Here is a 14,835-nt window from a genome sequence, read left to right as displayed (position 1 = left end):
TTTTTTTTTAAACCAAACATTCTGCTAATATAAATTAGAAAAGATGTATATATTATTTTGACTGTGTGTCTTTATCATCAGAGATGGAATATACTAATCTTTAATTGGTAAACGACAACTTTGACAATTTTTTTATTGTGATTTAAAAAATAGGAGAGATGCCAGAATTTTTTAAATTCTAGATTAGTGAGGAAGTGTAAAATTGAGGATTAGTTATAGATGTGATTGTGTGAACCTGAAAGGGATTGAGACCAGTATGTTGTTGAATTTCTTGTAACCAGAGCACGCATTGCAGAAATTGTTATTTAACAGTTATTCAAACGACTCTTAGTTGATTAGTCAATTAGCTCGTTTCCTGTAGTCCCGACAAGCATGAATTATTGTTCTGTCAAGTGTGTATGGTGTAGCATGGGTGTGAGTACGCTAACCACTCCTTCCTTTACACTCTGTGCTGCCTGAAATTCGTAGTGCTTTTCCCGTTCTGTGGTTTGTTTCACTTTTATTTTAAATGCTTTTAGTAAATTTTAGCATCAAGATGAGATTACTTATGAGCTAGTGGACACAGTAAGGAAGAGTTGCTCAGGTCAGGTTAATCCAGCATCCTGGAAGGCCTGGACTAGAGAAATCCTAAGAAAGTGGAAGAGGAAATAGAGAAAAAGCGAATCCTAGCTAACAGTTAAACATAGACAGAAGTCTCACCTGAGCAACGCTGATGAAAGTCCTTCCCTTGACTTGCCTCAAACATTTCAGATGGAGGGTTGCTAGCGAATGGCCTGTTTTGGTTTTCTTTCTCCCCATTTGAAGAAATGGCAGCTTAATGTATCTATCAGAAATGTAGAACTTCCCTGAAGCCTGACTTCCATGCATTGTAAATAAGAAACGAAGCTTCTGAAATTCTTTAGGTGGAAGGACCACTGGACTGGGAATTAGGAGGTCAATCATCTGTGTGCCATTTCCCTCAGTAATGACATAACCTTGGATGTACCTTTAGATGTGCGAGAACCCTCTTTCAGATCTGAAAAACAAACAGTGGAAAGAGGTTTCCCAGGCCATTTTGCTGTCTACATTTCTGTGACAGCCTGTCTGTAGGCTGCATTTAGTGCGTGGGATCAGGCGGAGCCACCTCATCTCCTGGGCATCTCCATCTCCATCCCGGGCACCCGTCATACCCACTGTGTGAGCATGCTGCCCCCTGCCTTCCCCACCCCATCTCCACCCTCATCACCCTCCTTTTGTAGCCTCTAGTGTCTTGCACACAGTAGTTGCTCAATATATTTTTATCAAATGAATGGATTTTGTGTATTCTTTGGAAGATGCTCTTGCTCTTTCTTTCATCCTGGTGAATTTCTGAGATCACCAGCATTGCCTATTAACTGGCTACCTTAGCAGTAGGTATTTTGATCATGCTAACTTTGCAGGCCTCTTTTCTGTGGCTGATACTTTAAATTTCTGTTCATGAAAAATATATCCGAGTAACATTTTTTATTGTTGTTAATACTTTTTTACAGGGGTCTTGCCCCTCAGAATAAACCAGAATTGCAGAAGGTGATGGAAAAGAGAAAACGAGACCAAGTAATAAAGCAGAAGGAAGAAGAAGCCCAGAAGAAGAAATCTGACTTGGAAATAGAACTATTAAAACGGCAGCAGAAGTTGGAGCAGGTAAGGGGGATTGGGTGAAAGCTGTCTTTTTGTCCTGAGAAATAAAGATGTTGGAGCAAGCCGAATTATCCAGACATGTGAGATGTAAATGTTTATACCACGAAAGAAAATATGAGACAAAATACCAGCAAATGGGGTAAAAAACATTCAAGGCAGGGACAGGAATTCTACTGAGGACCTAAAAAAGATGGAGGCAAAAACAGAATGGGGAAATATCACTGAATCACACAGCATTGGGGTAATTTAATGAAATTGTACTTCACTAAGACACCAGAGCAACTGTGTGTTCATCTCAGGATTTTGTTTTCTTAGCCTTGACTTTTCAGTACTTCTCATCTCTTGGTATCATCTGTAATAACAACCAATTGGCTGCTGCTTCTATGCAGGATTTCCCCCTGGATATATGTATATACATTTTTTTAAAATGGGGAACCAGGAGAGAATTTATTCCATTGAGAAATGAGGTTGTTAGGAACTTTGAAAAGAGAAGCAAGTGTTTTTAAAAGCCTCTCCGTTTGTAAATAATTTTCCTGCTTTTGAATTTTATTTAGCTTGAACTCGAGAAGCAGAAATTGCAAGAAGAGCAAGAAAATGCCCCAGAATTTGTGAAGGTGAAAGGCAATCTCAGGAGAACAGGCCAAGAAGTTGCCCAAGCCCAGGAATCCTAGGCTGAGTCTGCAGAGACCTTGTGCGTCCCCACCTGTCAGACACAGAGCTGTGTCTGCAGGTGCTTCCTCTGTGCTAATCTCAGGGCAAAAGCCCCTGGAGAGAATTCCAGCTAGCAGAGAATTTTGACTTTAAAAAGGTTTTGGCTTGATTTTGCCTACAGTCTGGGTGGATAAATTGCCTATGACGCTTGCAGTTCCTATGCGCCAAATAAGGACATTGACCAGCACATAAGTTGGAATAATGGACTTGTGTTCAAAAATAAAAACAAAAAACAAACAAAAAACAAAAAAAAAACCATTGACCAGCACATAAGTTGGAATAATGGACTTGTGTTCAAAAATAAAAACAAAAAACAAAAAACAAAAAAAAAAAAAGAAAGGAAAAGGACACTGGAGTAAATTCTTGAGAGTTGCACTACTTGGTTTTTCTATCAATCCAAGTTTAGTGAGGCACAGACAGAGCCTTTTTGTTTTAGAAGCTAAAGAAAATGTGCTTAATTCTTTTTGTTATCTGTTAGATAATTTAGATCACATAGAAATGTGTTTAATCTGTTACATCAAATATTTGTAAGTTTTACTTTGAAAATCCAAAATTTTCTTGTTTAATTTATACTTTCACCCATGTTAGAATTAACACCAGAGAATGTTAATGTTGAGCATAGCCATTACCTTTGTAGGCACTAAAATTCAGAAGTAGGGTAAGGAGGTTCAGAAATATGTAAACATCCATCTTTATCTTATTTTAATTCCTTTTGGTTTTCTTTGTAATAGTATGCTACATGGTGACATTCCAGTTTCAAGAAGGTACATCATGTAAGTTTATTTGTTGCTTTGATAACTAGTAGGATTTTTGTTCAGTTTTGTTTTTAAATTTCTTGCTGAGCTAGTCCTTTTATATGAAATAATCTCTTGATTTTTTTTTTTTTTTTTTTGGAGAATGGAACTATTCCATATAACCCAGCTTCAGTGTCAAAACTAGAGGGTCCAAAATCCTTTAAATTCTTCAGAGAGTCGTGTGGAGAAAGTTCCCATTAGGAGCTGGGCGATGAGGACTTCTTTAGGTATTTTAATGTGAAACAAGTGTAGATTGGTCTGAAGGAGGCTTCCTTGGAAGATTGGTAGCATTTGTACATTTGAATATCATTAGAATCCAAGCTTTGAAAATTTGTGATTAATGATCACATATTTCTTTACCTTATTTTTGTGTGTGTGAAGAAAGACTGTATCACCACTGTTTCTGATGATGCTGTTGATGACTACTATATTGCATCTCTCAGGAAAAGCTGAAGTGAAGGGAGAAGCTGCTCTGTTTCTTCATTCTAGCTAGCTTGTTATTCAAGAGAAATTTGAATTACGAATAACAGCACAACTCTCATGCAGAGTTAATTTTATACTGATGATATGGGCATGGGTACCTTCTACTTGGGGTGGCATGGAAGAATTTTTTCGGATTTAGTATGTTCTCCATAGAGACCATTCAGCTAGTAATTTCTACACTGAAGACTCTTCTTATACTTCCTTATAAGACTCATAGAAAGCTGGATTCAGAGGTTTTGAATCCTTACTTAGAACAGTAGAAATTAGCTTTCTAGAGAATACTTTAGTTTTAGTAGTTGACAATTAGGCCCACATTCAATCCTAATGTGAACAAGATTAAAAGTAAATGCAATGATAATGTACTGCTAGCTAGAGAAACATGTTAGTTGATTACAACTAAAGTGGGTTATTTATCTCATCAGCAAGTATTATTGGAATAAAATATGAGATGCTTAAGATAAAATGTTGCTTGGTAATAGTTCGCTTTTGAAGAATGGAATGGTGACTAATTTTTTTCCATCATTCTTACTATTGAGAAAGGAAAGTGTGATAACTGATAATCCTGAAAGTACACTTCTGATTGCACATTGACTAGTTCATTCTTTGTGTATGTGGACTGATGATGTTATTTGTAAAATGAAGATTCAGGACTGGCTCATATTTTCTCATCTAACTGGATGTGAGATCTTTAGATCTGTATCCTTGGAGCAGTTCTGCCACTTGAAAAATTCTCAAGGTCCCAGATAGGCTTCTTTAAGGACGAATTCTGTTTCTAGAACTTACCTAGAATTCATTCTTCACTGGGAAAAAGTTAATTAGAGAAGCATTTCTCTCCTAATCTCATTCAAGTATACAGAATTATTTGTAGTCAGTAGTACAAGGTCTGGCCAAAAGAAGACTTGTAAATAGCATAAAGTGATGTCTTATGCTAAACAGTACAATGTAAGGCAGAGAAGCTCTGTGAAATTGTCAGATCAGCTGGGCTCACAAGCCTGAGCTTTAAAAAGTGGCCAGTCTCCCCTCACACTTTAATACTGTACAGTCCAAACTCCTAGGACTCTTGAACATCTAAAGTTTTGTGCTTTGAGCCAGTTTTTGACAAATATGGCTCCATTTTTCCACTCTGTGGTTTTCTTAAAATAGTTCAGTGTTTTATAGTCTCATAGTATTAAAGTAGTGTTGCTTTCTGAGCTATAGCAGTTGACTTTATTCTTCTACTCTGAAAAATCTTGACTTATTTGAGTGTATATAATATATATAAAGGGAGCCTTAATGGATTTGTTTTCATAATTTAATATTTTTTGTATTTTCTCTTGTATAATTGTTTTTAATGGAAAGTATTACAGAATTGAGGGTGGAATTCTTAGAACCAAAGTTATTATTAATAAAAATCACCACATGCTTGGACCATGTAGCTATGTTTGTCTGATCTATTTAAGTTGGATGTCTGGAACTGAAGGGGGTCCATTCTGTGCAAGGATTGGAAGGTGGTTCCAGCGTCTCCCTTTGGTGACTGTACTTTTTGACAGCCTTTCCCCAAATCAGTTATGTCATACTGCCTTGTGTCACTTAAGGCTGACAATTCATTATGTCAAACAAATTCATGCTAAGCTATTATTGGCACTGTAAACTACTTTGCATAAAACACATGGCACTGTAGCAACAGCTCAGTCCTTTAGATCAAAGTATTCTGAATTTTAGGTACTTTGGTAGGACAGCGGGAGATACATTTTGGGGAGAACCATTTTTTAATGCTTGTGAGCTAGTACATACAGCATATCTGAAGTGTGATTGTGAAATTTTGCTTATTTAGCTAAATTAATGTTATAAAAGAAGTTACTTTGGGAAGCTGTGCACATGATTGCCTTATACTACTGATTAAAATAGTTTGGAAGTTCAAGTCTGTTCACTTTATAATTATGCTTTTATTTTCCAACTGCAAATTATTACTCAGCTGGATCACCCAGCTTCTAGTGTCTTTGGACGCTTTTAAAAAATTATATATGTTTAGGAGAGTAAACATTAGCTATCTCTAAGGTTATCATGAACTCTGAAGCCAGCGCCAAAAGACGGATTCCAGAAATAATTTGAGCAGAAGTTGCATTCCTGTAATAACAGGCAGTTCCCCAAGGTGACAGTTTTGAGGTGTCAGTCCCTTTAATTGGACCACTGTGTGTGTGTGTGTGTGTGTGTGTGTGTGTTTTACAGTAGTGGTAATAAATTTGGAAGAAGACAGGGCAATTAAAGTGGCAATATTTAAAATGTTATATAGCACAGCTAAAAGAAACATGAAAATAACACTACTAGGCTTACATGTAGTAGTATAATAAGAAATGAAGTATTTTGTTTCCAAGGTCTTAAATAAAATCTTTATGACCTAGCCTCACAATCACAATTTCTACTTCTTTTTTTCTCATGAGAAAATGTAATCTAGTTATCAACTAGGGATGTTTTAAATATCTTTCCGTTTGCTCCTAGATTTTCTAGCAAGATGGTGATAACCAGAGTCTGGCAAAAAGAGCACTTGGTTATTTATTGAAAGTATGTTCACTGCTACTGGGGTGTTGCTGCATCCAGGCCCCCTCAAAGTACAGATGCTGCTCAGCTTACCATGGGGTTATTTCTCAACAAATCCATCAAAAATTGAAAATATCTTAAGTCAAAAATGTACCCAATAAACCCATCGTAAAGGTAAAAAATCGTAAGTCAAACCATTGTGAGTTGCAGACTGTCTGTATGAATGTGTATAAGTGTGAGTATGTATTCACAAATTTGTATTGATAATTATGTTTATATCTTTAATTATTGAATATCATGAGCTCACATCAGTACCTCCAGTTCCGACCCAACGCCACATTCTACCTTTCCCCCTTCCCATATTTGTAGCTCTGGAAAACCTGGCTGCACTGTCCTTCACACACTTATTTTTTCAATCCCCCAACCTTCCTCAGCCACCTTCCTCACTCAGGCACTGCCTAGTGGCTTTTTGACTGAATTGGGAAAGAAAAAAGGAAACACCAATTTTTCTTGAGCAATTTCAACATTTATCGTGAATTTAAATTGCCTCCAACAACCTAAACTGCAACTACAGATTTATAGTATGCCTGATTGTTTTGAACCTTTCAAACTCCTTAAACAGTAAATGAACCATACTTGAATACAATGATTAACACATTTTTTTTTTTTTGTCTTTTTTCCGTGTCCGGCAACGGATTGCAACCCTCAGTGTTGCCCCCGTACCGGACCGGGGACCGGCGACGTGATCGCAAGCCTCGGCGTTGCTCCCGCGCCTCGCTCAGCCAGTGAGCAGGAGCTGGTCTGTACGTGGGATCCGAACCCTCGGACGGGAGCGCTGCCGTGCTTCCCAAGCAGCGCACTATCCAGTGCACCACCGGGCCGGCCCTGATTAACACATTTTAAAAATAACTTACATAAGCCTATTTTAAAAATCAAGCTTTATGTTTATTCTACACTTCAAAAAATGCTTTTCTACTACTATGGCCATATTTATTTTCATTTCCTCTTAGGGATTTAGTTATACACTTCTTCCTGGGCTTGTAGTAATCTTGCCAAGCCTGAAAGAAAAGGAATACCCCACATACTAACTGAAGGAGTGAGATCTGGTTGTTATTCTTACCTAGGACAAGGGGCCTGGCTGTGCAGTCCGAGCTGATTCAATATGAACCACAATCCTTGGACTAAGTTCAGTTTTATAATTAATTCCTGCTTTGTCATGGGATTTTGTTTTGATACCTTGCTATTTATTTCACTTTTATTTTTCAAAACTTGGTGCTCTTCCCAGAAGTGATGCATACCTTCATTTGGCATGGCCAGCGTCACCTACTTATTGTCCTGCCTTTATGATCTTTTGTCTTGTCCATTAGCAGTATTGAAAACTTATGTATGCTTTATCAATATCTCATATAATCAGTAAGATAATTTTGAGAGTTTGTCTACTAAGAGTCATTAAATCTGTGTAGTGAATTTTCTTTTCAGTATTTGGCTATTAGACTGTTGGATCCTCTTTAATTTGTTATCATTTATGATCAACTGAACTCTTTCTACTTGGTTATTATATGTGTCTTTTTTCTTCTTGTACTACTTATTTCTAGTTTATTTTATGATTTCCTACATTCTTTCCTGTATGCATAGCTAGAAACAAGTGTATGTCTATGCTTTATGAAAACGTATATCCTTCGTAGAATAAGAAAATGCCCACATATGTGAATATTCCCTTAAACATATCGTATAATAATCCTTATTTTGTATTACAACTCCTTTTTCTCTTTGGAATATCATTATGAATCTGCAGCCTTTTATAGACTCAACTTCTTACAATTTCCATCTCCTTCTTTATAGATACTGAGAATATTACAACTTGGCCAGTGGAGGCCCTTGAAGCTTATTCTTTTGTTACGCACACACACATATATAATATTGCTTCTGACAGTTATGACAGCATCCTTACTTTGTTACAACAACAGGATATTTCACACCATCCTAATTTTTTTTTCCTGTCAAGAGATGTCGGACTATGTGCCCTTCAAGGAGTCCTGGTTCCTTTTGCTGGAGAGTAGAAATAGAGATCAAGATCTGGCCCTAGAGATGCACAAGACAGTTGCTTGTGGACAAATGTGTTCCTGCACTTTTACTAGGAGCAGAGTTCCTCGAACCGATCCCCCGTGGACACTGAGGGATGACTGTACTATCAAGAAAATGTGAATGAAAACAACAGTAACGTAATTTTACACAAATAGTCACAAAGCAAAAATTAAATAGCTATTGTTGGTGAGCACATGAAGTAGATATTATATATACACCTTCAGTGGGAGTGCAAATTAGTAAAGCCAATTAAAAAGCATGCATATCTTCATACTAAAGTGGATATAATTAAAAAGATAATAACAAGTGTTGACTAGGATGTGGAGAAATTTAATCCCTCCTTGCATTGCTGGTAAGAGTGTAAAATGGTGCAGCTACTTTGGAGGAAAGTTTGGCAGTTTCTTACTAAAGCCATCAGAACCCCAAAAAAAGTTAAACATAGGTTTATCATATTACCCAGCAATTCCACTTCTAAGTATATATCTGAGAGAGATGAAAACATGCATCTATAGAGTCTTGCACACAAATATATACAGCAGGATTTTTCATAATTACTAAAACATGGAAACAACCCAAATGTCCACTGGTGAATGGATAAGCGAATGTGGTATATACATACAGTGGAACTACATACAGTGGAACATTATTCAGCCATCAAAAGGAATGAAATACTGATACATGCTACGACCTGGATAAGCCTCTGAAACATTATGCTAATTAAAAGAAGGCAAACACAAAAGACCACATAATACATGGTTGGTTACATTTATATGATGTCCAGAAATGATAAATCTGTAGAGACAGAAGATAGACTAGTGGTTGCCTAGAGTTAGAGTTGGGCATGAGAATGTGGAGTGACTGCAGCTGGGCACAAGGTTTCTTTCTTTTGGAGTCATGGAAATGACTTAAAATAAATTTGTGGTGATGGTTACACAACTTTAAATAAATGAATAATCATATTAGTATAAAGATATGTGAGTTGTACCACTATAAAGCTTTTAAAAATGCACATATCTTCTGACACACCAGTTACATATCTAGGAATTTGGCCTTTAGAAGTATTTATGTGCATAGAGATTGTTGGTCAAAGATATATTTGCGACATTTCTCATAATTGCTCTTGGAAATGACCCAGCTATCTAGAAGTAGTTTACAAGATTAAATATTATACATCCCTTTTTCCTTTATGAAATATAATGCATTTCTTTAAAAATAATAAAATATTATACATATACATAAATAAAACTTTGAAGCTATACTGTTGCATAATAAAGCAAGCTGCAGAATAATAAATAAAGGTAATATAATCTCATTTACATAGAACAAATTTAAAAGTAAAATCCGTACATCCATACAAATGCTTACAAATGGGACTGGAAGTTTACCTGTCATGTTAATAGAGGTTACTTCTGGGGAAGGAAGGGCATTTGGTGTCAGAAATAAAGGGGGCTTTCTTGTTTAATCTGCATATTCTTTTATTTTTTAAATTTTGTACAATAAAAATGTGTTCTTGAGTCACTAGTGCTTTAAAGGGTATAAAAAGCAAAGAATGACTTGGAAAATAAATGTACTTAATACAAAATTATCTCTTAAAATTTAAATGCTTTTCATTTCATAATCATTTGCATGTATGGTGTGTGTACAATGAGAGATTGCAACAGAATGGTTTCAATGTTCCCAAAACACACATACCTATGATTGACAAAGTCAAAGGAAAGAAAGAGTCTGGTGAAAAAAATAGTATAAAGAACGAGAGGGACCCTCAGATGTTCAGAATCGTGCTGAGCATTTGATGTAAATAGGCACGTGCGCCCAGGTGTTCCTTGGTAAATGTCTAACGTAATTGTGCATGTGTGCCCAGATGTCCTGTGTTACAATTTAAGTATAAAGGACGAGCGGCTCTGATCCACAGTACCCCCCACCCCCGGGATGCCCCTGGGGGGCCCACGGGGAGGCCACTACTGCTGCTGGAGGCTTTGCTGCTGCTGCAAGCTGTTGCTGTCAGGGCCCCCAGGACCCTCCGGGAGGTCACTGCTGTTGCTGCTGGAGGCTGCTGTAAGCTGCTGCTGCTGCTGCTGCTGCTGAGGAAGCTGAGGACTGAGCTCTTGTCATCTGCCAGCAGGCTCTCAGGATCTTTCCCAATTACCTAGCATGGACCTGCATGTGAGGGGTCTGTGGCTGGCACTTGAGGGGCCTGGTGACCCAGGCAGCCTGGCACGTGAGGGGTCTGGTGACTCAGCCTGGCACTTGAGAGGTCTGTGACCCATTCTGTACAATGGGTTTGAAGGGTCTGTGAGCCCTAGCCTGACAATACAATTGGCTACAGCAGCAGGATTCTGAAAATTGCCTTAGCAATACAGGAACGTTTCAAACCTTCGTCGACCCCAAGGGTGGAAAGAGACCTCAGCTGAGTTTCCTCTTAAGGGATCCCGGAGTTGTAAACTTCACCTTGAACACAGCATTGCCCTTTACATTTTTCCTTTTCTACCAGAATTTGAGGTAATGTGGTTACAGTACTCTGTTTTTTCCTGCTCTGTATTTCTTGGCCAGGGTCAAGGTGATTGGGAATGTGAGGAGATGGCAAGTCAGTAATGAAATAGTGGTGCTTGGTGTGTGGGGTCTTGGGGCAACCCCAGGTTGGCCAGTCAAGGTCTTCCTTGCAGATGCTGTCTCTTGGATGATGGTGAAATGTATGTTTACCTTCACCCTTGACTCCAGCTAGATCCTTCATCATATTACTAAGAGTACATTTACTTCTCTTTCTGTTCCTTCTGGTTGAACGGTCGAGATTGAAGCTTGGGAAAGGAGCTAGCCAAGAACTGGAGAAATGCTGACTCTTGGCCCTTTACAAGGCCAAATAGAAGCTGTAGCAGAGGCCGACCCAGAATAGAATTAGCAGCAGAGAGTACAGGCTGCAGCCTTCCCTGTTCTGACTTTACTGTGGAAGCTTGAGGCGTAATCCACAGGTACGTCCTTGATCATTTGGCCATGGTTATTTATTCACTCAAGAGGTTCCAGGAAACAATTGCACCTGTGCTGATAGCCACCCTAGGACCTTAATGAGGAAAAACTTCACTGCATAAACTCAAATGAGCACAGGGCATTTTAAAGGGCATTTTCTGATCACTGCAATCTGGCTCTTCATGAGTTGGTGCTCGGATATCTGGAGGGGCTGCCCCAATTTGTGCTCTTTCTCCCCATTCCCTTTTCCTCCCTCCATGTTTTCAGCGGTTCTTGTAGATAAGCAGCCAGATCAATTAACTGTGAGTACTTACCGGATATCAATTAACTACAAGCATTTACCAGATATGTCTGCAAGATATCTTGTTAGGAACTAGTTCCCATCCTTAAGGTGTTTATAATCTTGTTCAGAGATAAGACATTGCATAAGATGAAATAATAGCAGGCATTAAGAAAAATGCCACATGAACACCGACATGATAAGAACTACAGGAATACATTAAGAAAACACACACACTAAATGAATTGGTTTTATTGCTAGATGGATGCTCACATAAGCATTGAGGGAGGCAGTGGAAATTAATAGTTCAAATGATGTTTTAAATTAAATGTGAATTTTATTTATCTTTGATCTTGCTCTCTGCTTCCCACACACTGTTCTTCAGAACTGAACTGTGTTAAAACCCAGGTTCTTCGCAGTAGCAGGAATAGGAGCCTGGGGGCGTGGAGGGGAGCGAGAGGATGGACAGAGCCAATTTCCCTGCCCCTGCAAGAAGGACCTTGCTGAGGTGCTTGAGGTCAGGCTGTGGGTAGTTTTGATTTGCTTCCTAGCAGTGAAATCTGAAGAACTGCGTGGTTCGCTGCGGCATATGTAGTCAGTCACAACCAAACGCAGGCTGGCCCCGTGCACCTATGGCAGGTACATGGTTACAGGAATGAATGGGGCTCAGAGAAACATTATTTTGTGTCCAGGCTGTGCTCAGTACTGGGAATACCATGTTCAGTAAAGTCATATTCAGTCCCTGCCTCCGAGGAGCATCAACTTGAGTGAGGAGACAAACATCATTCAAAGACGCACACAAATGAAGAGAAAGTGACAACTGTGGTAAGTGGGGCAAAGGAGAAGGGCAAGGCGCTATGAGACCAGGAGACTTTGAGCCTCCTTGTCCTATGCTGGTGATCAGGATGACAGTCCCCACCATGTGCCAGGCACTGTGTTTACCGTCGAGACCTAATGAGGTTCTCACCACGTTTCTATGGGGCACATACTGCGGTTGTCGCTGTTGTCAAGAAGACGGAACTGAAGCTCACCAAAGGTGGGTAATTGAACTCGGGCTCATCTCCCCACACCGCACCCTCATCCACTGTCCCAGTCTTCATCAGTGTCCCACTCTCCAGCCAGTTCTGTAAGTTGGAGATCTGGGAGTCATCTTTCACCCAGCCTCGTTCTCCATATCGTTCTGTCTGCTTTACCTCCTGAATATCAGCTGAATCCCCCCCCCCCACTGCCCATCTTAGAACAGCAGCCCCCCGATGGGTCTTCCTCTCACTCCTGCCTCCACCTTATCTGTGTTCTCCAAAAAAGCCAAAATGATCTTTAGCAAAGGCAAATCTGAACATATCTCTTCCTTGCTTGAAGATTTCCCTTTGATTTTAGGGTCAAGACCAAAATCTGGCCCCTGCCTCCATCTCCAGCTCCTCTTGTACCTCTCCCCCTCACTCTTCCAGCTCCAGACCCACTGGGGGCATCTTTCTGCCTCGGGTGCTTTGCACACACCAGCTGCCTTTCCTGAAAAGCTCTTATTCTCCCCTCTATGCTTAGTTAGTAACTCATGCTGGGCTCCTAGGTCCCATGTTCCTTAGGGAAGCTTTTTAAAGTGTGCAGACCAGGTCAAACACTCTCACAACAGTTTTACTTTTTCTTCACAACATTAGATGTATTAATCATTATGTCATTAATTAATAATGTCTCATATATATAAGCTATGAAGTTGAATATAATGTTTGTCTTGTTCACTTCTGGGCTTGGCATACAGTAGGCACTCAACAAACGTCTTGAATCAATGAGTGAAGTTTCCAGAGTTCATAGATGGCAGAACCAGAACTCAAACTCACTTGATATCAAAGCTCATGCTTTTGTGTGTGTGTCTGTCTGTCAAAGCTCATGCTTTTAATCTCTACATTCTGCTATGATTACCTATGCCACCACCATGGTCATGTCTTAAAGATGCAAGAGCTTGAGTGCACTTCAAGGTTAATGTCTACAGAACCAGCCTATGCGCCCTCTTTAACAGAATGTTCTGCAGCTGGCGCATCTCAGCCGACTTTCTCGCTTTTCACCTGTTCTCACATGGGATTCTACTGAAGGGAGTCCAAACAAGCACTCGTGATAAAAATCAAGAGGTCCAAGAACATTTTTCTTAGGTACCCCCCCAAAAAAATAGATTAAAAAGAATGGAATATTTATTGTATTTGATAGTAGCTGGCCGGGTTTCCATTTGACATGGAAAGTAGAGAAAGCAATGTGTGAAGCTGTTTCAGCAAGTGTTTCAGCCAGAATATGGCATTCATCTCCAAGAATAAGAGAACACTTGAGTAAAAATATAAAAAGATGGCTTACTTGTTGTCAAGCTAGGAATTACAGACCCCTCGAGTCTGTTGCACAGATTGGGTCACAAACCCTCCACACGCAGGTCTGTGAGCTAGGTAATAGAAAAAAAAAGGTTCTGGGAGCTAGGTATAGAAAAATGAATGATTTTTATTCAGATCTAGGAGCAACCATCCTAGTAGCTTCTCTGAGAGTTCTGAGAAGCACTGTGGATCAGAGCTGTTAGTCTTTTATACTAAGTCCACAACCCTGGACACCTGGGTATCCATACGCAACTTACATTAAGTAGTAACAAGGGACACTTGAGGATGTTTATAGCAAATGCTCGGCAAGATTCTGAACATCTGAGGGGCCCTGACCATTTTCCTATTTTTCCCAACACTTGTGGTGTGAGGATAGGTGAAGAAAGCACCATGTGAGTTCCATGAGGTCAGGGGTCTTTGTTCATGGCTATGTCCCCAGTCCTGGAACAGCAACGATCATATGTAAATGAATAGAAAAGACTTGTTGAATAAATGAGTGGAAATGTGATTTCAAACACCTACATACCAGTGAGGATGGACCAGCTTGTGCCACAGTAACAAACAAGTCCAGCATTTAAGTGGCTTAACAGAACAAAAGTTTATGTTTTGCCCTGTGAAGTCCACCTTGGGGCCAAGGAAACTTTCTGGGAAGCTGCCCTCTGTGCGTGCTCAGGACCGCAGATTGCTTCACTCACATGGCAGTGATACATGGCTCTGATGCCACTGTCGTGTGCAGATGAAGAGAGCGCTGGAGAGTTAGCACTTGCAATCAAATGCATCTACCTGGAAGTGATGCACATCATTGGTCAAAGCAAGGCACATGGCCTCACCTACTTCAAGGGGTTAGGGAAATATAACCCCCCACTCCCATGCTTGGAAGGAAAGGAATAAATCACATATTGGTGAACACCAGTAATTGCCTAACACAACAGGTGCACATGTGCTGATATTAGAGTGTCTTGGGCTCTATAGCTCTCAAAAGTGTCTTTTGTCCAAA

The 14,835-nt window shown here is 39.5% G+C and overlaps 1 protein-coding gene across 1 annotated transcript in view; it reads left to right on the top strand.

Moving 5' to 3' along the window:
* Positions 1 to 2,602, top strand: part of FAM107B (family with sequence similarity 107, member B) — a 20,060-nt gene extending 17,458 nt beyond the window's left edge. Inside the window, exons 3-4 of the mRNA XM_008586766.1 lie at positions 1,509 to 1,659; positions 2,211 to 2,602. Coding sequence (XP_008584988.1) covers positions 1,509 to 1,659; positions 2,211 to 2,327 — 268 coding nt within the window. The 3' untranslated portion in view covers positions 2,328 to 2,602. The remainder of the gene's footprint in view (positions 1 to 1,508; positions 1,660 to 2,210) is intronic.
* Positions 2,603 to 14,835: the final 12,233 nt, after the last annotated feature.

The sequence above is a fragment of the Galeopterus variegatus genome, unplaced genomic scaffold (assembly GCF_000696425.1).
Source record: "Galeopterus variegatus unplaced genomic scaffold, G_variegatus-3.0.2 Scaffold4106, whole genome shotgun sequence".
Lineage (NCBI taxonomy): Eukaryota > Metazoa > Chordata > Mammalia > Dermoptera > Cynocephalidae > Galeopterus > Galeopterus variegatus.
This window is presented reverse-complemented; position numbering and strand designations above follow the sequence as displayed.